This window comes from Pleurodeles waltl, chromosome 7 (genome assembly GCF_031143425.1).
Source record: "Pleurodeles waltl isolate 20211129_DDA chromosome 7, aPleWal1.hap1.20221129, whole genome shotgun sequence".
In the NCBI taxonomy this organism is placed as follows: Eukaryota; Metazoa; Chordata; class Amphibia; order Caudata; family Salamandridae; genus Pleurodeles; species Pleurodeles waltl.
Window position 1 is genome coordinate 938,992,684 of NC_090446.1, and position 24,027 is coordinate 939,016,710.

Consider the following 24,027-nt stretch of genomic DNA (forward strand, 5'->3'; position numbering starts at 1 on the left):
ACCTGCTGTCGGAAAGAATACCAGAGTGATAGGATATGAGAGGGCATTCGGTAAGATAAAACCAGAGAGTGAAATGAAAAAATCATAAGACATGATGAGAAAGAGGAGGACAGAAGACCACCTGACTAGGAGGCCAGGCATAGGGTCAGATATACACAAGCCTTGCATCAAGGATAAAGTGATGCTATACCAAGGAACCACCTATGCTCTGCCAGAAAGTATATTTTTATATACTAATAATGAACCCTTTGACTGATCAACTGCACAACAATAATGAAAGGGTATGTTTACCTCTGTTTGTAACCCACTAGCCATTAGCAGCTTAAAACTATGTTTACATGCAAATATATGTGAATATCTGGAAATATATCGGATAACTGCTGTCTGTAGAAAATATGAACACTGTTCAATATGCAGAATATTCAGAGTATTATAGCAAGTTTTCTGCTGTTGACATGCTCAGAATTCTCCTGATGGGTCCCTCTGCCCTTGTGTCAAACACCAAACGTTTTAGCATTAAATGCATTTCGTGTTTGACCTTCACGTGGATCTACATTTTTGCCTAAGGCTCTGTTTGATTCTGTAAAGAAACAAAGACTTAAACGCTTGTAACAATTACACTCGTAAATAAATGTGTGACCTGATGAAAATCCATTTGTCCTCATAGGCTCTGAGGAAAATCGCTGGCCCCGTTACAGGCGAAAATATCTTGGAGGCAGTTTCTACTGGAAAACGAGTCCTTGCTTGATTCTCAAATGGCCTTTGGAGCTGCGGTGTACCTTTGTGTTTAATTTTGACGCAAGATAGAGCAAAACGGTTTTCCATATCTGTCACGAAATTTCACAAAACAAAATTCTGCAATTTGGTAGATCCCCCAGGAAAAAAGAGAGAACGGACAAAGAAAGACCTGTTGCTTCCAAAATAAACACTCTTATTTCAGAAATAAAGGACGTGCGGTTTGATATTTAGCCTGCCCAAAACCAACTGTTTCAGAATTTTGTACGGTCACTTGTAGGGAAAATTTACATCGTCTTAGGGAATGCTCACTACTCGTATGATTTACTTCCCTTTCTATAGCCAAAATGGACCTACTGATATTTGACAGATCTAGCTGGCAGGGGGAAGATACCGTGACTCCATTTCTCCCTTACTTATTCCTGTGTCCTTGCTGGACCAAAGATTTGGTAAAAGGACTACATTATACATGGCTGGGTAGTCTTATCAATTGAAAAGCAGGAGCACATAAAAGCCCCAAAGTAAATAGCTGTGTGCCCTCTTTCCTGGCCCTGATCTGGGCTACGATTAGTTCTAGAACTCCCTATACTATCTGCGACCAGTGTCCCATAGATATACTAATGTGGACTGAGTTCCCTAAATGCATTCCTGAAGATTTCTGAAAATGCATTTAAGTAGAACTACGGCTATCACCCAAGCACTTCCAAGCAATAAACTTTTTTGTGAGACATGGTCCGACAGTCAGTGGAGAACCACTAAAGGCCACTTTGACCCTCCAATAACTACTTGGAAAAGCAATCTCAGTGGACTGAAAAAATGACCATGAGCTTTGTGTGCCGGGCCTGTTGATTCTGTAGAGAATTAGCGAAAGAAGGGGAGACTGCAACAAGGCTCTAGCCTACCCAATATCCACCAAAGCATCCTGCTAGGAGAATGCAGAGGTACGAAAGCCCGTTTTGGACATAGTATGCTTATTTAGAAAGTGTGAAAAAGTGAACGCCTCATTTAGAGGTATGTGGTAATGGGAAATTTGCCAGAAATTGTCAAATGAGTTGGAAGACTGTCCACCCCTTGGAATCCTTGCCTCTTCTATATTTCAGGGGTTGGTGGTATTCCCAAAGGTGGAGCCACCACCATTTCTGCCCAGGGATGAACCCTTTTTGGCTAGCACTCACCAGTGCACATGTCCTTGGAGGGGCTGTTTGATTTTGGATGGGCTTCCGTATGTAGAATGACTTTTCTGACCTCATGCCGAATATCCCTTCTATAATTACCACCCAGGTTTTGGCCAGGATAGATTTTTTAGACAGTAAAAAGAAGTAGAATATGTATCAGTGTGCCAGTCACAGGCATGACTAACTGGGCTGAACCTCCAAAACAGGTGCAGCAGAGAAGAATGAACACATACTTGAAGGTCAGTAGGGACATATCCTGCTTTTCCACTATAAAACTAAAAAGATACAATATGGGCAGCAGGTATTACCCTGCTCTGTTCCCCAACACAATAGAAGTGCTCATCCACCCTCACAAAAAACAACAGATGAAAAACCGCAGACTATTGGTATTCCCTCCTAGCGTCTCATCACAGCAAAAAAAGTAAATTACACTTAGAGAGAGACAACACTTTGAAACCACATGAGCCATCACTGTGTGTGGAAAAGGCCGCTTTAATGAGACAGTTGCAAAACTAAGTAACAGAGGGTGGCTCGTCCACAGTGGCAGAGGGGCATTGCCCCCCCTGGCTGAGCCAGCAGATGAAAAATAAAACAATAGATTGCTATTGTTTTATTTTTCATCCTTTCTCATCTGCTAGCTCAGCCAGCAGCATGTACAGGGAGGGGCGGGACTGGGCCACAGGAGGTGGGAGGGGGAGGAGAGGAGAGTGCACTAAGTGCGTGTATGTGTTTGGCCAGACATCAGAGGCTGGCCAAACACACATGCGCACTTAAGTTTCTCCAACCCGGCTGTATACACACCCGGGCTGGAGAAACAGCACAGACCCCATGCTTGTGTCTAAGCGGCAGTCAGAGTCACTCAGACCAATCTGGACGCTGCTTTCATGCTATATTTAGAATGTAAGCAGTGCCAGGATTTCTGGGGAGCCTGTGCTGGTGTCCCAGCAAATGCTGGGACACCACAAGAGGAGCGAGGTGGCGGGAGACGGGCAGTGCAATGGAAACAGTAAGTGTTTTTATTTTTTATTTTATGTGTTTCCCCATCTTCCCCCCGAAATATGCAGCGGCTGTAGCTGCTAAGTTATGCAAAACCCTGGTATGTAGCCATGCAAACTATTTAAACCCAACATCACTAGACATTGTAACAAGTAACCATCCACCTACCCACTCCATAAGGAACCCCACACATTCCCAGTGCCAAACACACTCCTTCCTCTTGCCTTTTCCAACTCCCCCTCCCCCAAAACCCACCTGCATTCCTCAACCAGGTCTGAACCTGCCCAATTTCCCTTGCATTTACTTCAAACCTGTTCAACTAACTACAGTAACCAAGCACCTGCTCAACAGTGATGGCAACATATCAATAACTCAAACATACACCTGTCCCACCAAAACCAGCCACCTCGGCCTCAAGGCTTATATGTAAAAAATGTACTGGCAACCCTACCCTACTGCTAGGGGTATATGGGAGGGGAAAACTTCACCCTCTGACTAACGTGTTGCAAATTCCTTCCCAACACTAAGGGTCGTTATCAAGTATGGACCTCTTTATTAGCTAAACCCCGCCCCTTACATGTGCCCACCGACACCTGCTCCCTTAGTTCCTGGACCAAGCCCCCCGTACAAAAAGCCCGGGGTATAGGGCTAAGAGCCCACTCCCCATCCCCCATTCCACTTCAAGAGGTGGGAGCGTTTCCATGTGACCTTACCCTACAACTTCACATGAAGCTACTCTTAAAATAAAGTAACATTACGTTATCAAATCAGGACAGAAACATCATTTAATGAAGATTGCAAGCAAGCATAGTTTTTCATGTCGATAAGGAGTTCATGATTGCAAACTCAACAAGCATTTGCAATGCAACGGGTCTCGCGATTGCTCATGTTAGAGCTGATAGCGCTGTAAACTCCTAACCCGACTTTTCACCTATCAGCAAAAGAGTATTTATGTACGTAACCGAAAAAGTGCAATTAACTGTGTAAAGCGCTCGACTTCTGCCAAGCGAAATCGCGCTAGTATAATAGAGAAAAAGTAGTCCACGAGCCAGACGGAAAACAGCGAGCCTCGCATGTTTTCTGTAATTGGTCGATGCGCTCGAGGAGGGGTAGACACCGGAAAAGGCATGACATGTGCATGCCTTCGACTAATGAAAGCGGATTTTAATAGGCAAGCCCATGAACCAATAAAAAACACTGACGTGATGTCGACAGGGCTCCGAGCCCTTTTCTAATAACTAAAGCGTCTCGCTGCGATACGCATGGGCGAGCGCCTGCAACGCAGGCTCGACCCTAAAAAGTCGGTAATGAGAGCCAAGGAAACACCTTACAGGTTCGGGACAAACTCCTGCTTCCTGCGGGGATGTCTAGAGACGTTTCCGGTAATGCAGATGCCAAGCAAGTATGCAAATATCAACATTCTCCAAATTGGAAGACATTCATGTAGGACCCACGAATAGAATACCATGACCCTTGAAAAATAGCTGGTACTTCAACAATTCTTCATACCTACAATCGTGCTTTTTGAGAACTATTTCGGCTCTCCAGCCTCAAACAACACCCAGCAGTGAAAAAAACAAAAGGGCATTGTTGATTACAAGTGCATGTCATAGGGGTCTTCCAATACACACAGTGAGACGTACTTAAACGCTGTTCAGGCACGCACGCATGTGTTAGTGAACGGTATTTGTGAGGGCACTACCCGGACTGTGTGTATGAGGGCTGAGACATGGGACATCTCACACAGCAGGCGACACTTTCTCTCAAGTAATTAATCACACTGATTAGTGCAGGTAAACTGAGGCAATGGCAACAGTGAAGTATGTGATATTGTTCCTCGCAAGTTAGGCTGCAGATGGACTTGGTGCCTAACTTTAAAAAAGGAATGAGTGCCCAAATCTGTGCTCAAGAGTCCACAGCAAGCGTAACTGAATGCCGCTGCGCCGAATGTGAACGCTGCATAGTTCTGAAGACATCTCATGCCGCTTTCGTCTCGTCACACTTCCTTCCCCTTTATCCCACTCTTGCAGGTTTTTACTTTCTCCTTTTGTCACAGTTTTTCTGTCTTTCTCTTCTTCAGTCTTTCGCTTTGTGTGCTTTTCCATTTCCATCTCTTGTAGATGCCTAATGCGGAAAAATATGTTCCGGTCCCCGTAACTGGCAGCCACCGGCTCAAATTAAGCACTGCAGACGGTGCATACCCTAGGTACTGTAGTGTTGACAGCGGAAGCGGTCAACACCAAAGAAGGAAACGAGAGAGGGGAGTCTGGAGCCCAACCCCTCCGAAACAGGTGCAAGGTGGGTTGCACCATGACGGGAGGGGAGGGCATAAAAAGGGGAAGAAGAGCGGGAAAGGGGCAGTAAGTAACAGAGTTCGTAAACAATGGAAATAAAGGTGTTCTAAGCACACCAGGCTCAGAGTGATTATTTGGTAGCTGTGCGCAAGCCGCTGAGCGCGACGCTACATTTGGCGACGAGGAACGAAGATCCCCGCGTGCCACGGCACTGGAAAACCTTGCCTGCATCCAGTTTAAAATAACAAAAAACAGAAAAAACAACGAAAAGGATCGCTGCCAGCGCTTACCACGGTAGACGGACGCACTTGGCTGAACCCCATCGTCCTGTGAGGCTGTCAGGAAAAGACACAGGCGTGTCAGCGCAGCGTCTGCAGCGATCCTGCTCCAACATGGGCAGCCGACCAAAGGAGGTATCGCCCTGCAGCCAGAGGACCGCACACCTGCTGAGGGAGACGCCCATCGGCAGGCCTCGAGGAAGTACAGCGAAGCACGTCAGGTGAGACGCCTGAGGCAAAACTTAACTCTCGAGCGCTCCGCTGCGCAGATCTGCAACCCTGACCACCGCACATGTGCCCCGTGAGCCCCACCAGCAGCACCAAGACCCCAGACGCCCGCTGCGCCACTCTGCATGGGAATTTTAAATAAAACCAAAAAGAAAGAAGGAAAGGGAATAGAAAAAAAAAACTAAGAAGAGTTAAGGTACTGAGTTTTAGTTTTCCACAAGCTGTGCACAAAAAAAAAAAAAAAAAGACACTCGTAAAGCAAATAAATAGAGGAAACAGAAGGCGCAAAACAATCCCTGCGACATTGCTAAAGCAAATATGGCCGGAATACCGCCCCTAGAGCCCTTCCAAGTCACAGGTGCCCCCCCCCCACCCAAGCAGCAAAATGGAAAGTCTGGGTGGAGCGCCTAGAAACATACTTTGAAGCTCTAGGCATACAGGCAGAAAGGAAAAGACCACTCCTTCTCCACATAGGAGGAGCGGACATACACAAAATCTTCAAGACTGTCACGGAAGCCAGACCTCGCACATACGACACCCTAAAAGCGGCAATCACAGCACACTTTGAACCGTATGCAAACGCAGACTATGAAAGGTTCCTCCAGCGCCAGGCCCGACAGATAACTGACGAGTCGGTTGATGTGTTTTACACCAGACTCAAGGAACTAGCAAGCACCTGCACACTGCCCGACGAGGAAGACGAGGTCAGGGCACAGTTCATCCAAGGATGCTCGTCATCAAAACTTAGAGAACGCATACTGCAGCAGCCAAATATGGCAATGAAGGACATACTCACGCTAGGGCGGTCGCAAGAGCTAGCGCGGGCTCGCGCAGCGCATATGGAACAAGCCCCCACAGCCCAACCGAAGGCCGAATCAGCAAATGCGGTAACAAAGGAGGCCACGCGACACAAAGAAACGTTCAAAAGTAGACCCAAAGGCAGAGTGTGCAAATGGTGCGGAGGCCCAGCACCACACCCAACGATCTGCCCAGCGTGGGGCAAGATGTGCAGTGCTTGCAGAAAAATGAACCACTTCGCGAAAGTGTGCAGGTCAACACCAAAACAGCCAACCACAGCCCCTAGGAAAACGATTAAAATGGTGGACACCACTTGGGACCCAGAGTCAGAGAGCGACACGGACAATGAATCTCACGTGGTGCACATCATACATACCATCAAAGGCCGCCGGCTACCCACGTGCAAAGACAAAATCCAAGGCACACAAGTATCAGCGCTGGTAGACACAGGAGCATCAATAAACTTAATGGCCACAGATGTGTATGCCACCCTACCTAAGCCACTTCCACCGCTAAGACCCACAAACGTTCAGGTGTTTGCTTTCGGGCACAGCCGACCCCTAGAAATAGCAGGGACTTTCACCACTGAGGTCACCCATGAAGACACCGCAAAACCCACGAAAATATATGTATCCAAGGACGGCACAGGATTCCTGCTAGGCTGCCAAACGGCCCAAGACCTCGAACTAGTACACTTTGCTTTCAGCATACAAGCACATGCGTTACTCCAGCTCACACAAGAGTTCAAAGCCCTTTTTAATGGCATCGGGTGCCTAAGAGGGCCCCTGCTCCGACTTCACATAGACGAGTTGGTCACCCCAACGGCGCTCAGACACCGCCGCGTCGCTTTTCACCTCCGACCCAGAGTAGAACTCGAACTCCACATGCAGGAGCAAGCAGGAATCATCGAAAGAGTCACAGGGCCCACACCGTGGGTATCCCCAATCGTGGTCGCAAAGAAGCCCAAACAACCGGACGCTTTCAGGATTTGTGTGGACATGCGAATGCCCAACCTAGCAATAAAGAGAGAGCGCCACCTAACCCCGACAATCGACGATATCCTGAGCGAATTGTCAGGGTCCTGTTGGTTCTCTAAGATGGACCTCCGATCAGGATACCACCAGATCATGTTGCACCCCGAATCGAGGCCCATCACCACTTTCTCCACGCACAACGGCCTATGGCGCTACAAAAGACTACATTTCGGCATATCCAGCGCCACAGAAATCTTCCAGCAGGTAATCAAAGAAGTCCTACATGGACTCCCAGGAGTGCTGAACGTCAGCGACGACATCTTAGTTCACGCCCCGACCATCGAAACACACATGAAACGACTGCGGGCTGTCTTCACAAGACTACAAACAAAAGGTCTAACACTCCACAGAGACAAATGCGATTTCCTCAATGAAGAAATCTCCTTTTTCGGATACAGATTCTCGAAACAAGGAGTCGGACCGGATCCACAGAAGGTCAAGGACATCCAGGACGCCACAGCACCAACAACAGTCACAGGAATAAGGAGTTTCCTGGGAATGGTCACATATTGCGGGAGATTTATGAAGAATTTGGCCGACATCACGGGACCCTTAAGAAAACTCACACAATCCGGCCAACCATGGGTATGGGAGAAAGAGCAGGAGACCGCGTTCCAGGCCACCAAAGAGGCACTCTCAGCAGACACCACCCTATTGTTTTTCGACCACCGGAGACAATCGCAACTTGTGGTAGACGCAAGCCCCACAGGGCTAGGGGCAGTACTGGGGCAAAAACAAGACTGCAGCGAATGGGCCCCCATTGCTTTTGCAAGCTGTACGCTCACACCCACGTAGCAAAGGTACTCCCAAATCGAAAGAGAAGCCATCGCCATCCACTGGGGATGCCGACATTTCCACCTGTACCTTTATGGCAACTCATTCTCAGTAGTGACAGACCACAAACCACTACTACCTTTGTTCAAACGGTCATCATCCAAACCACCCCCAAGAATTGAGATGTGGATCCTGCAGTTACAAGAATACGATTTCACGCTCACATATCAACCCGGCACAAAGAATCCAGCGGACTTCCTCTCCAGACATGCACAACCAGCCACTTCAAAAGAAATCGAGGAAGCCAAAGACACAGAAGAATATGTGAGACAAATAATAGACAGAGCACGGCCGGCACCCATACCGCTCAGTGAAGTAGTGGAAGCAACCAAACTGGATGAGTGTTTGCAGCTAGCCATAGCAGCGACCCGCACAGGAGAATGGAGACCTCTCCAAAGGCCGGACTCATTTCGCACGCAGCAGGCCCAAGCTTGCCTGCACGCACTATTCAACGTACGCCAAGAGCTGTCAGTAAGCGAGGAAGGCTGCCTACTCAGGGGACTCCGTCTTGTAATACCAGCTAGTCTCACCAACAGAGTAGTGTCTTTAGCACACGAAGCGCATCAAGGGGTTGTCAAATCCAAAGCCCGCATCAGGAACAAAGTCTGGTTCCCAGGCCTGGACAGACTAGTGGAAGACACAATCCAAAGGTGCATGGCCTGCCAAGCCAGTGGCAACCCCCCCCGCACCCGTCATAACGGAGCAAGACCAGACGGCGCCATGGCAGAGAATGAGTGCAGATTTTGGGCACCTACCAGACGGGTCGCACATGCTTATCATGATAGACGACTTTTCGCGGTATCCAGAAGTGGAAGTAGTGAAGCCCACATCAGCACAAGCAGTCGTTCCGAAGGTGGAGAAGCTCATGGCTACTCACGGTTTCTTTGGCGAAATCCGCACAGACAATGGACCCCCGTTCAACAGCCACGAGTGGGAACAGTTCCTAGAGTCCACGAACACGAAACACAGACGCATCGCCCCCCGGTGGCCACAAGCAAATGGCGAGGTGGAGAGGTTCGTGAGGACCCTCAACAAAGTCATCCGCATAGCGGTGGCGGAAGCAAGAGACATAGAGAGAGCAATATATGTATTCCTAAGGGAGTACAGAGTGACACCACATGCCACCACAGGAGTCACGCCCAGCCAACTCTGTTTCGGCAGGACGGTAATCGACGCCATCCCGCCCCATCCGTCCTGGGCAGTGAGTTCACCACCACCCAGCAAGTCAACAACCAGGAGGAGTGCTGCAAACATGTACGCCTCCCGAAAAAGGGGAGCCAGGCAGACAAGGATGCAAGTGGGAGACACGGTGCTAGTAAAAGACCGACACCCGGGTAGCAAATTCCGACTACCTTTCGAAGTCAAGCCATGGACGGTGACTGCCGTAAAAGGCACGATGGTGACAGCCTAGAGGGGGCAAGAAAAAGTAACCAGGAACGTAGCATTCTTCAAGCGGCTGACCCCACAAACATCGAGCAGAGAGGGCAGGAGCTACGCGGAGACAAGAGCCGAGTCGGACACAGAACCCAATGACTGGAGCATCACACCAGAAGAGCCGGGACACTGTCAGGAGCAGCCAAGAGACCGACCACCAATGGAACAAGGGCAAGCACAGGCGACAGAGGCAGGAACGTCTGGACCAAGCAGAGAAGGAGCACAAACATCAGGGCGGTCCGGAGCAGAGAGATACTCACTACGACACAACCCTGGTCCATCACGGCGGTATGCGGATTTCGCATGTGACTGATCCCTCTAGCATGCTGCTCAGACGTAAGCCTCACGTATATAATGTTTGTTGAACAATGAGCTGTTTCATATAACCAAGTTAGTTTTGTTTGAAGTTGTTCCACCTCCACCCTTCTCCCTGTTGGGGAGGGATGTAGTGTTGACCGCGGAAGCGGTCAGCACCAAAGAAGGAAACGAGAGAGGGGTGTCTGGAGCCCGACCCCTCCGAAACAGGTGCAAGGTGGGTTGCACCATGACGGGAGGGGAGGGCATAAAAAGGGGAAGAAGAGCGGGAAAGGGGCAGTAAGTAACGGAGTTCGTAAACTATGGAAATAAAGGTGTTCTAAGCACACCAGGCTCCGAGTGATTATTTGGTAGCCGCGCGCAAGCCGCTGAGCGCGACGCTACAGGTACCTGCTGTTCCTGGATGCACTTGATACAGAGATTCTCTGCAAGTGACCTCATATTCGCAATCTTAACATCGGGGTCACTACGGCGCAGGAGATCCATGTGAGTCTTTACATCGCAGGTACGTTTTCAGTCTTTTACTTCGCAGGTCAGTTACTTATTTAGCTATTTCTATATTTGCATATGTTTGTGTTATTGTGTGTGATATATACATATATGTTACGTTAATGAAAATGCAATTAATTTGAAAATTAACATTTTAAGTTTAGTAATTAAGTTAGTTAATATTTTAAGTACATATAGGTACAATATGAAAATTAATTCTAAATATGAATTTAATGGAATATTTTAAAAACAAATATAATGCATAGGTCTATGGTTTAAAGTTTAAATGCTAAGCATTAAGGGCTAGTTGGTTCAGGGAAGGATAGTGTTAAAGGGTACTAAGAGGTTTTCATGTTTTGGGATAGGGCAGCGTTAAAGGTTAGTAAAGGTTTTTTTTAGGGTTCAGTTCAAGGAAGGATATTTTAAAGAGTAGTATAGGTTTTTAGGGTTCAGGGAAGGGTACTGTTAAGTAATAGCAAGTGTTTTTAGGGTTCTGGAAAGGGTTTCATTAAGAAGTAGTAAGGGCTTATCAGGCTTATGTATTTAGGGTTCCAGGAAGGGTAGCATTAAGGAGTTGTAAGGGTTTTTAGGGTTCAGGGAAGGGTAGCGCTAAAGAGTAGTAAGGGTTTTCAGGGCTCGGGAATGGGTAGTATCGAGGATAGTAAGATATTTTAGGATGGGTAGCATAAAGAGGTAGTAAATGGCTTGTAGGGTTCAGGAACGACAGTATTAAAGGGGAGCAATAGAAAGATAGATCGATAGATAGATCGATAGATAGATCTGAAAGTGACAATTAATAAACTTTCCTGCATTGTAAGGCACTCCTGACGCATTAAAATGCAATGTACTCCCAATGTAATTACTCCTGATGTAAGCACTTATGAAGTAATTACCAACATTCAAGACATTCACTTCTATTATAGGGAACTACGAATAAATTTTGGATTGCTATGAAAAATCACTCACATTGAAGCACACATCCTGTATCGCCCGTTGACGTCTTTGCCACAGTTTCCATATGTATCTCCAGCGGCGTTGACCTTCTGGAAGCAGATGTCAGGGGCAGGTCTTGCTCCTACGTGAAAGTAACAGTAGTTTAGATGTGGCTTTCTTATTACTTATACCTTCCTTCAGTCCTACATGTGTCTTGCACTAGCTTTTGTTTCCAGCCTCACTGAAACCTATTGTCTCAACCTCTATGCCAAGAGCCTCTTTCTATGTCAATCGACACTAATATCCGTATGAATTTCAAAGGGCTTTTCCTGTCTTATATTCATTGTGCAATGTCTCTTTATGTGTCCACCTCCATGGTGAGTTGTTTCGTCCTGTGTGGGTCTTTCATCGTACCAGTCTTTTTCTGCGGTCTAGTCTGCTGTAAACCCCTGGCCCTGCATTGCATTACATTGTCTGTCCAGGAGCTTGAAAAGGTATCCCTTTTTGATTGGAGTATCAGTGATCTTATCTTTCAGTCAGTATATTATTAGCCGAAACAGAATAAGTGTATCACAATTTAATTATTAATTTTATCTGAGGGTTTTAATATAGCGCAGACTATTACCGCACAAGGCGTGCCAGAGGGCTTTAAGATTTGGAGTGTCCTAGTATCCTTAGAGTGTCTCAAGTTCAGAGACAGAGCAGGTTTACACACAGTACAAAAATAAGCTCTGTACTAGGGTTCAAGAAGGTCCTTATTAAAGGGACGGGTATGTGCCAAGTAGACTGGTTGTAAGAAGCGGTGTCACAGAACATTACAGCCTAGGTATACCCATCACTGGGGGCAAGGAGGATTTAATACATCAGTCTGTGAAAGCCGGCTCGCAGTCAGAGGTCCTATGCCTCTCCATAAATGTTGTTGGGGTCTGAAACACCTAACAGTATCATGGACTATCACTGAGGGCCAGAGGTTCTTAGATCTTTAGCGAACAAAGCCAGGAGCACTGAGTTCATAGGACTATTATAGGACGAGGACCAGGAATCGGTTTCTGCCTGTCTTCATCATCTCAGAAGCTAAGATGAAGGGTCTTTGACCTCTTGAAGAGGGCTTGTGGGACTCCAAAGTTATTTTCAAGCCTGTCTTAGCCTAGGCCACAGAATGACGGCCATCAGAAAGGGCATGAATTTGTCAGTCTCCTACCACATGGCTTAATGGTGGCTAGGCATTCCGGTCTGGCCTTATCTAAAAACATCACTAATTGTTATGAGGGAGACCTAGCCTCTTGAATAATGCCTTCTGTGCATATGAAGTTTCAGGGTTACATATGATATTTTTACCTGGTCCCCACAGTTGTGTGCACTGGTGTTGATGTGTCAAACACATGCCACTGTAACAGTAGGCTCGGCCTTCCTGGCAGGCAGTGCCATCTAGTTGGTAGGAGTTGGGGGGGCAGAAGGCAGACTTGCCAGTACAATACTCCGGGAGGTCACAGGGTCTGGACTCCTTCCTGCACATTGTTCCAGGGGGCCGAAGCTAGAAAAGAAAATAGAAACATTGATAAAGTCAATAGTTTTGGCTTGTGTGTAGTAACTGGTACCAGTGGTGTAACAAAGGTCCTCACAGCCCCCGCAGTACACTGTGCATGGGCGGCAGGACCCTGACTGGGTCCAGGTGGGAGAGGGCCCCCTACAGGTTCTTTGCAGGGTGGCCTCCTTAAGTTTTAAGTCCTTAAGAAGCCTCAAGCCAGATGTGTGTCTCAGTTCAACATTCTCTTGGACCTTCAAGTAAAAAAAAGAGCCGAGATTTCATGTGGCTTCTGCCTATCATCAATGTTCAAACTTCAAGTGCCATGATTTTAAGACAAAGCAGTAACCTCTTATGTACAACAGAGCAAGAAAGATATAATCACCCAGTGGCTGAACTGCTCAATGTGAAACCAGAAAACCTGGGATCAATCCCGGCTTCCACATTTGACTAAACTGGGATCCTAGGCAAATAGTTCTCTTGTGTTTGATTCAACAGACTATAATGTTGCTCCATATACAGTAATAACCTAGGCTGCCTACAGGATGCACTCAACTGTGTTGCCTAGTTCACTAATCGAACTGTCAGCAGTGGACATGAGTGTTTCTAAGTTCAAGCTATGTTTAAACGGTCACTTTAAATAAATACCTTTCAATTGCATGATATCATCTGACGTAGTATGGTGAACACTTCTGCATGTTAAGGAAACATACTTTTTTTGATTTCTGAAAACAGATCATCACATTTTTGCATGATATTTGCTGCATGAATTGCATCCCAAACATTTTCGTGGCTCAGCTCATGAACAGGCTCTTAAAGTCAAGCTAGGCACTTCACTCAGCTGAGGCCCAGCTCTTCATGTTAATTTGTTGGCTCCCCCAACCTTTATCACATAGATAACAGCAGTGAAAGATGCCATCACACTTAGATCAGGTAGACCATAGATAGAAGCAATGCACGCTTCCTTACACACAAGGAAAAGGTACAGCATGGAAGAAATCGGCACAAGTTTTACTCATGTGAAGTTTTTTGTTTTCAAAATATTCAATAGGCATTAAAACTTTAAAAGTAATGAAAAGTGAAAATGCCACTATCTAAGGTTGGCTGCATATACTTGCAGAAATAAATGCACAAAAAGATATCCATCACAAAAATAAATAAAACACCCGAAATGAAAGCTGAGATTGGCCCACCAGCCCTTTGGACAGAGGTGACCTACTTTTTAAGGCCAATATGCACACATGCACAAGCAAAATGTGATCTCTCTCAGTGAAGAGAGACTCTAAAACACTATATGCAACTCCTTTAATACCCTGTGGTATCTGAGGGATGAATGGGTAGAAAACCTAGGGTAATTTGTGAAGCAGGTTGGAGGGAGGCACTGATGGTCCCACAAACTTTGACAAAATCGGCCAGATTGTAGTTGATTCAACTCATTTATGCAAAATCTATTACACCCTGGTGTAGCTCAAAAATATGGAAGGGACCCAGTCTACTGACTGTTACAGATGTAACCACATCGAAGAGTATTTTCTTCTTATGACTTGGAAATACCCCATTATGAAAACGTACTGGCAGCACATCAGAAACGCCCTTGCACCACTTTTAGCAATATACCTTTAACCTAAATGAATGCTGCTGGATGTTTAGGGCAAGTCGGGGGGGAGGGGGGCACAGGCCGAAGGGATGCTTATAGCTATGCCGGCATTTTTGGCTAAAAGGGGCACAGTAGAATACTGGAGGTCAAAAAGAGGACCTTATAAAGATGGATAGTTCAGGGGCATGGATATATGTTCATATATGGAAAAAACAATTTACAAGGCACAGGCGTGTCAGCGTAACCATCATAAAACTGGGTGACTGGTGGAACCCTTTCCAAATAATGACAACAATAAGTGAGGTAAATCGAGTTGCTCAGTAAGGGGTGCCTCAAATCAAAACATTTGGTCCAAGAAGTTTTAACCCCAACATACATAGATCTGCTAATTATTAATCATCAACTTATTGTTCAAGAATTTCATATTTGGTTTGTTTGTAAAATGCACAAAAGTAATAGAGTATAAGAAAAAAAGAGATCTCATCGCTGAATTGGGCTGGCCCATTGGCAGAAGCAAAATGTGAACGACACTTGAAAAGATCAGTGGATGAAGAGGGCTGATTGAATGCCCATGTATGGTATGGTATATCACGACTCACCCAGTAGTGTATTCTGGCGCTGGAAAGGGGGTTGCATTGGTAAGGTTTGAGTTCTAAGTAAACAGCCAAGTCTTCAGTTTCTTGAGGAATTCAAGGACTGAGGAGTCACCTCTGATGTGCAGGGGAAGGTTGTTCTAGGCTTTAGGAGCTAGGTGTGAGAAAGCTCAACCGCAAGCTCTTGCTTTGCATATTCGGGGGAAGTGTAGCCACATTACATTAACTTTAACTCGTGACTCTACCATGCACTGTGTTGCGGTGTCATAACTTATAAATATAATGTTTTAGATGGCATTACTAATATAACAAGGTATAAGCAGTGCATGGAGGCAGCACAAGTTATATTTAATGTAGTGTGGTTATCAAACTGAATATACTATGCATGGAGGTGCACTAGTTATAATAACTTAAATGTGCTACATAAATTGAAAATTAAAGAAACTTAAGAATGTAAATGTTTCTGTAGTTTAACTTTTGTTTGCACCTAAAGAATAAGCTATTTAAACTGAAAGGTGTTGTGTAAATTATAAATTTAACGTATAATTATAACAGACGAATTTCTAATATTTGTGTATTTTAAGTTTGCTTTGCTTAGAAAGAATAAGGAACATGTTACTTACCAATTAAGAATCTGTTTGTGGCATGTAGTGCTGTATATTCACTTGCTTTGCACGCGTCTGCCATCTAGTGTTGGGTCTGGAAAGTTGCAAGTTGTTTTTCTATGAAAAACCTTTCGAGTCTTGAGGCGTAGTGACTCCTCCTCTTGCTGGTAATGCGCATGTTCATAGACTCCATTGTTAGATTGTTTTCCCTCAAGCCAGTAATAATGGAATGTAGTAAAAGAGCAAAAGGCAGATGTCCATGCAAATTAATGTATGAATAACTGGAAAAGACTGCAACAGCCACGGGTGTCGCTGGAGCAGTGTGGGCGCACGTAAATCTACAGCACTACATACCACAAACAGTTGCTTACTGGGTAAGTAACATTTTCCATTTGATGCCATGTGTGGCTGGAGATACACATGCTCTGCATAGACTGTAAAGCAGTGCCCCCCCGAAGCAGTAGTTAACCTATGGCTGCTGCAGTTGTCTGCAAACGTGTACAGAGCACTGCTTGTCTTACATTAGCTTGCTGGCTTGCAAAAACATCCACACAATAATGTTTAGTGAAGGTGTGTGGTGTGGACCGTTTATCTCCTTACATATGTCACATATGGGAATATTTCCTAAAAAGGCCATGGTTGTTCCTTTTTTCTGAGTGGAGTGTGCTCTAGGAATAACAGGTAATGGTATTTTTGCTTTCACATTGCAGGTTTGGACACATTTGACAATCCACCTGGTGATGCCAGATTTAGATATGTGGTTGCCTTTGTGTGGTGGGGAGAAGGCAAGATAGAGCAGAGGGATATGTTCTGGAGAAAGTTTGTGAGTGCAAGGGGGAATGTTCGGAGGTGTGGAAAGGAGCTCCAGACAGTAACCATGTTGGATAATATCCAACACCCATTGATCTGTTGTTACGCTTTGCCATGTCTGAAAGAATTGTTGGAAGTCATCCCCCGACAGGTGTTAAATAGTCAGGAGGAAGGTGAAGGGAGTCACTGTTTTGAGACAGTTGGGGGGGGATGTTTTGCCTCTCCCTCTATTCGTTTCCCTTCTGGGGGCCTTTATTAAAGCCTCTATAAGAGGATGTGTGAGCTTGGCTCTTATGGTAAAAGGACGAGGTGTCTGTGGATTTAGAGATTGATTTATATAACAGCTGATGAAGGCAGCCACGTGTAGCAGGGGTCTACAAGGATTTAGCCACCTTATTGTCTTTTTTTCATTTTTTCCAGCGCCTGATTGACTTGTGGGCCAAAGAGGTGCCCCTTGTCAAATTGTACATTAAGAATAGTTTGCTGTACCTCTGGTTTAATTCCGGAAATGCTTAGCCACTCATGCTGGCACAAAAGAAAACTGGTATTTACACCCCTGGCAGCTGTGTCAGTGGAAACTAAAGACCAGTAGATAGAATTATTAGAAATAGGCTAGCCCTGTTGGCAATCTCTTGATCCCTCTTCCTGTGCTCCTCTGGAAGGTCCTGGAGGAGCTCCTCCATCTCGTCCCAGTGGACACAGTCACACCTTTCAAGCAGGACTTGTGTCAGCTCGCTCTCCTTGTCAGGAGGCAGAGCATCACTAGCAGCTTGGGAGTTTTCTCTTTTTCTAGCATTGGAGACCATTAGGAAATGCGTGGTCTGAGAGTGATGATTTATATTTCTTCTCTACACGCGGTCTGATAATTTGTGCCCTGGTAGGATCTTTACAAATGTCCACTGCATGCCTCATCATTACCTTTAGCATGGGTAGATATTGTGTGGCTCTGTGTGTGGTAGAGAGAGTTTCAAAGAGGAAATCATCCTCAATGGGCTCTGTATCTAAGGACACCTGGTGATAAGAAGCCACCCTACCAATGAGCTCCTAAAAGGATCTGGTGGAGATGACCTGGCCAGGTAGATATCTGGGTCTGATTCTGTGTAGGGATCTACATAATATTGTTACCAAGTATCTGTGTCTTGTGGTAAAGAAAGATTATCGTCCCCTGCTCCTTGATCACCTTGGAAAGAGTGGGGGGAATTATGAGGGGTGCTGTCAAGGAGGTCACCATGTGAATGTGGAGGTGAAGGTGAGGAGGGTGGTGGTGGTATAGGTGATGGTGGAAAAGAAGGCAAAAGAGGGTGTATGTCACCATAGTCTATGCCCATCCTCTTGTGCTTGGCAGGAGGCGCAGGACTTTCAACAGCCCCCTTAAAGGAAAGCTGTCTTTTAGAAGGTGTCGAAACAATAGCTTTAACCAAGACCCATCCAGTCTGTGGTTGAATAAAAAAAACTGTGTCTGCGTAGTGTGGAGTTGCTGCTTTATCTTGTGGAGGATGGGCTCTATGGAAGTACTCAGCTTCAAAGACGTTGCAACTTTTGTTTTTTCGAGCGCCGAAGCGCTCTTCTGTTTCGATGCCAAAACGGTCAGTGCTGAGGCAGGTAATGGTCTTTTCGGTGGTGGGGTGGTCGGTGCCGAACGAGAGCCCGAAGCTATCGGTGCCGAAGTGGGAGATGTGCAGCTTGCCACCGAGATGGTCTGCTTAGGCTTGATTTTTGGGGCTGAGCCCATTTGCGCGGGTCCGAATTAGCCTTCTGGTGTTGACCATAGCCTGACTGCAGTGGTGGCCCAGTGTTAGGTGTTTGTTTTTTGGGCTTAACAGAGAGACAGTACTCATGGTTCGTTTGGTCAGAGGGAGATCTTGCATCTCAAGAAACATGTAAACATCCAACTCAGAGTCATCGATGGAAAAGGCCTCCTCCTCAGGCATTTTGTATTTTCTGCTCTGGCTCCAACTCAACATCTGGCTGTCTGAAGATGCCTGGGATCTCTTCAATCTTGTGTAGCTGCATCTCACAAGGATGGGTCCTTTAATCCCTTAAGGTATATTTCGATCGAAAAGACTTACAAGCCTCGCAGTCCTCCTCTTTATAGTCTGGGAACAAACAGAGGTTGCAGACCTGGTGCTGGTCAGTCCATGAGAACTTCGTGTGGCACTTAGGGCAGAAACGGAAGGGAGTCTGTTCCATTAAAAGTTAATTCTCTTCGAGGTGGAACCAAGAAAATGGCAGCCCGAAGGGCCACTGTTGGAACGAGTCGACCCGATGGGTGATTTCTTCTTTTCCCGGAATGCAAAGAATAGAATTTACACATTCAAACAATATAAGCAAAAGGGGAGGTATCCCAAAAAGAAGAGTCAGAAAGGGGGGCTCAAAACCAGAGTTTGGTGAAAACACGACCAGACCTAATGGCGGAAGAAAACAATCTAATAATGGAACTGATGCTCAGGCGCATAACCAGCAGGAAGAGGAATCACTCTACTCATGACTTAAAAGACATTTCGAAGAAAGACAACTTGGAGCCTTCCCGACCCAACATTAGATGGCAGACGTATGCAGAGCATGTGTATCTACAGCCATTCATACCATCAAACATAACTTTTTCATAACTATAACCAAGGTTTAACATCGAATTTCTATGGGTTCTTTATTTTTAATAAAAAAGTGTTGGAAATCATGCAGTTTACTGTAGTCAAGTGAAGTGTTATTAAGTGGAATGTGTTATGGTATAGGGGAGGAGAGTGTTGTAAAGTTCATTGTATATTGAAATGTGGTACAGTGTAGTGGTGTACAGCTGAATAGCATAGAGTGGAGTAGTGTGGAGTACTGTTCAGTGCAGTGTATTAGAGTGAAACAGTTTAGAGTGCATTGGCGTAGAGTTGAGTGGTGTACAGTAGAATAGTGTACAGTGGAATGACGAATACTGGCATAACATTGAGTGTACTGTGGTATAGTGTAACAGCATACTGTGGAGTAGTGTAAAGTGCAGTGGCGAAGCGTGGAAAGGCACACAGTGGAGTGAGGTACAGTGTAGTGGCATACAGTACAATAGCAAACAGTGGAGTGTCAGAGCGAAGTGTCAGAGTGAACTAGCGTATTGTGGAGTGGAGTACAGTGGAGTGTCATAGAGTGCCATAGAGCATAGAGAGGAATAACATATAGTGGAGCGGCATAGTGTAGAGTGGCACAGAGTAGAGTGTGGTAGAGTGGAATAGACTACAGTGCAGTGGCAACAGTGGAGTTACTTATAGTGGAATAGCATAGAGTGGAGTTGCATAGAGGGGACTAGCATAGAGTGCAGTGGCATAGACTGGAGTGGCATAGAGTTGAGTGTCACAGACTGGAGTGGCATAGAGTGGAGCAGAGTGGAGAGGAGTAGAGTGGGGTAGATTAGAGTGGTGTATATTGGAGTGGCATAGATAGGAGTGGCAAAACAGGAGTGTTCTAGAGCTCACTGTCGGGGGTAAAGTAAGGTATAGTGTAGTGGTGTACAGTGTAATAGCACAGAGAGGAGTAGAGTGGCGTACACTGGGGTGGAATACAGCGTAATAGTGTACACTGGAGTGAGGTAGAATGCAGTAGAGTACAGATGAGTGGTGTACACTAGAATACTCTATATTAGAGTGGTGTACAGTGGAGTGGAATAGCATACTGTTGAGTGCCATACAGTGGATTTGCATACAGTGAAACAGTAGAGAGTGGACTGACATACAGTGTAGTGAGTGGAATACTATATAGTGGAGTGTTGTAGAGTGGAGTGTGGTAGAGTGCAGTGGGTAGACTGTAGAGGCATACAGTATAATAGTGAACTGTGAAGTGACGTAGAGTGTTGTATAGTGGAGTAGCGTACAGTGGAAAAACTCAGAGTGTAGTGGTGTTGAGTGTCGTAGAGTGGAATGGCATACAGTCAATTAGTGTACAATGGAGTGAGGCAGAGTGGGGGACATACAGTATGTTGGCGTAGATTAAAACAACATTGAGTGTGGTGGCATAGAGCTGAGTAGTGTGCAGTGGCATAGAGTGGAGTGAGGTACAGTGTAGTAGCATACAGTGGAATGGCATAGACTGGAGGAGAGTAGTGTGAAGTGCATTACAACTGAGGAGTGGTATAAAGTGGAATACCCCCGAATGGAGTGTTGAAGAGTGGAGCGGGGTGGAGTGGAGTGGGACAGAGTGTAGGGGGATAGACTGTAGTGGCCTAACATGTAATAGCGAACTGTGGAGTTAAGTAGTGTTGTAGTCTGCAGTTGCATATAGTGTAACAGCAAAGCGCGTAGTTTGCAGGAATAGACATAATAAGGTTTAAATGGTAAATTTCCAGTAGTATGTCTGAATAGTGTAAGTGGTGTTAAAGTTATACGTTTAAAAAATAATAGTTATATATTGTGTTGCTGTAAGTTTGCGATACATGTGGATGAGAAGTCAGAATGTGATTGGATAATGGCTAATGGCAATGTTTACCAAAGACAAAAGGCAGCCATGTAGTTTTTATCAGTTTTACTGCATTCTTCGTTTCACTGTATGCTAAGTTAGCGTCTCAGATATAGGTAGGTATTAAGTTTCATTGTTGTTTACTACCTATTACTATTTTTCTAAAGTGGTAATAAGTACATTTTCTGTATATTTTTTATAGCAGTCTAGGAGAATAGCGCATTTTTTTCAGTAGCACTGTAATTTGTAGGTATTACAGCTCTACTTCATAGATGTTTTTGTGCATATTTAAATACGTTAAAAGTAGAAAATACACTTTACTACTACTACACTATGTTTGTAAAATATAGTGCATTATAGTGTATTTTTTATTTTTTAACATTTTTTTTATTGTATGTTTAGTACTAGGGTACTTTCGAGGCAGTACGCAGTACTCCGTATATTGTTTTTAAATATATAGAAACTATTTCCCTACGTTTTGACACTTTACGAAGGTGGTAATAGGGGAAAATACCAAAGCTAATTCTTTCCTAGTTCTGAAGGAATAACACAGCACACAGGCTTTATAATTAACAAAGATAATCAATCCTCTTCTCCATCCTAAAATGATGTTAGACACCAAAGAAGCCATTTTAAAATTGACTCCAAGCTCTCCGATATCTCTCTGAATAATTTCAGCAGCATCAATTAGAAACAACAAAAAAATCAAGTTTTATGAACTGCACAATGTGAAACATGAAGAATGGAGCAAAAAAGGCATACTATATCTCAAAGATTTAGTTTCCAAAGAAGAATCTAGATCTTTTGTGATCCTACAGAAAATCAATGGGTTGGATAAAGCCGATTTCAATAACTTCCCTAAATTAAAGGCAATTATTTCTAAACATCTACAATTCTCCTATAAGGGCCCCCTCTATACTTTCACTAATCAATAAAATTAGAATAGAAGGTCATATAGTTTCTAAGTTTACAAATTACTAAAACCACTCTCCCCTCATGAAAGAAACTAGACAGGTGGGCAGGTGAAAGTTTTATTAATAACAAATCCACATTCACAAACGAAGTCTGGCCCAAGATTTTGTGTTACTACCTTCTTTAACAAAATTACTCCAAGTTCCAATTGCTACATAAAACCTTCTGGACAACGTCAGATCCCCTTGGTTCTGTTGCACATATATTATTTGTTTGTCCACTCCTGCAACTTTTCTGGGACAAAATATACTCATATATAAAAGATATTTTAATATGACACTCCCCAGGACCTTTACTTGCACAGTTATTGGACCTGCTACACATAGTGGAGACATATGTCTTACGAAAAATGACTTACTTTTGCTAGAACCTATGTTCAATGGCACATAAAACAATACTATGCAATTGGAAAGCCTTGGGTCATGCACTGTGGGAATGGACCAGGTACTCTCGGGAAGTCGATCAGATCTTAGCATGACATTAATCCCGGATGTCAGCTAACTCCTCCATTTGGAACAAAATTGATGATTACCTGGAAAAACATCAACCTTCTTTAATTCGCATGAAATCCCTCTCTGGTGCTCCATAAAGCTAACTTGTTTTTTAAGGGAAGGGTAGGCTCCCACACCTCTTGTGCGTTCTTATTACACAAATGTGAAGATGGCTGCTTGCTTTATTTCCTCATCTATATTTTGTATTCTACTTGTATCTATATGCTCACTTTACTCCTCTTTCACGATTTATCATGTTTTATGATGCAAGAATTAGATAGCTCAGTGTTTCATAAGCTAATCACATTTCTCACCATCACCAGTTCTACTTCATGCATGAATGGCAACTGATAAATATTTGACTAGTTTAAGACAATGCTCCTGTACCATAAGATTAAAACAAAGCTTGAATATCACATCACGCTTACAGACCACACTTTCCAAAAGCAGGAGGATGAGCTTTTTCCTAGTGTCTAGCAAATAAATAACAACCCACAATAAGGTGCTGAGCTGACTCCTCCCTTCCCATACACACTTCCCATACACACTTTACGGATTCTTCAGTCCCTGTCCCTACCAGTCCAGTCACTGGTGATCTCCAGAAACAGCAACATTCCTATACAAAATGATATATCTGTGCCTTACTTTGGGAGTTAAACCTGACATTAAGAGGCACATTTATCAAAATTTCATGCAGCACAGCGAGTCAATTTGCTGACTGTGTGACAGGGAAAGGGCAGGAATGTGCTGTACTTAACATTATACAGAGTATTCCAGTCTTTTACCAGTCCTGGTGCACAATGTGCTGCCTTGCGCCTACGCAGGCACCCTAACACTATGATGCAATGGTGCCTGCGTTGCAAACAGGATTGTTTTCCGCAGGAAGGGACACATTCTTGCACAAAAACAATCCAGTGAGGCATTCCCCCCTTTCTAGTTCCGCACACACATGAAGAGGAAAAAACGTGAAGAAATAAACATATTTCTCCTCATTACACCTCACCTGGGCAGGTGTAGCAATTTTGGCGCATTCCCGATCTACCTCTTATGGTTCATCTGGGAATGAGTCAAAATCTATTGAACGCCTCCCGTTGGCACAGTAACCCAAAGCAACAATTTGCACTGTGTTGCATTACTCTGGATTTATCAAGCCACTCACGGCCACACATGGTGGCCTTGTGTGGCTTGATAAATCGCACTGTAAGGGTTGCCTCGCTTTTGCACCCCATTGAGTAATGCAACTGTTTGATAAATTAGCATTTTAGTAATTGTGAATCATAATTACATCAATGCTACAGGCATGCATACTCCATAGGTGTTGGTTCTGTAACAAGGTTTTAGAGGCATATCTCTTGTATCAGTTAAGATACATGCATGCTATATTTTTTATATTGGAACCTAGTTAATTCACCTTTGCAAAATGTTTTCGTCAGTCCCAACATTTACAAAATCAAACAACG

The 24,027-nt window shown here is 44.7% G+C and overlaps 1 protein-coding gene across 1 annotated transcript in view; it reads right to left on the minus strand.

The window, feature by feature from the left end:
* ADAM19 (ADAM metallopeptidase domain 19) overlaps positions 1-24,027 on the minus strand; it is a 238,525-nt gene that overhangs the window by 74,616 nt on the left and 139,882 nt on the right. Inside the window, exons 14-15 of the mRNA XM_069199648.1 lie at positions 12,882-13,077; positions 11,577-11,685 (exon numbers count right to left, since the gene is read on the minus strand). Of these exons, the coding sequence (XP_069055749.1) occupies positions 11,577-11,685; positions 12,882-13,077 (305 nt within the window). The remainder of the gene's footprint in view (positions 1-11,576; positions 11,686-12,881; positions 13,078-24,027) is intronic.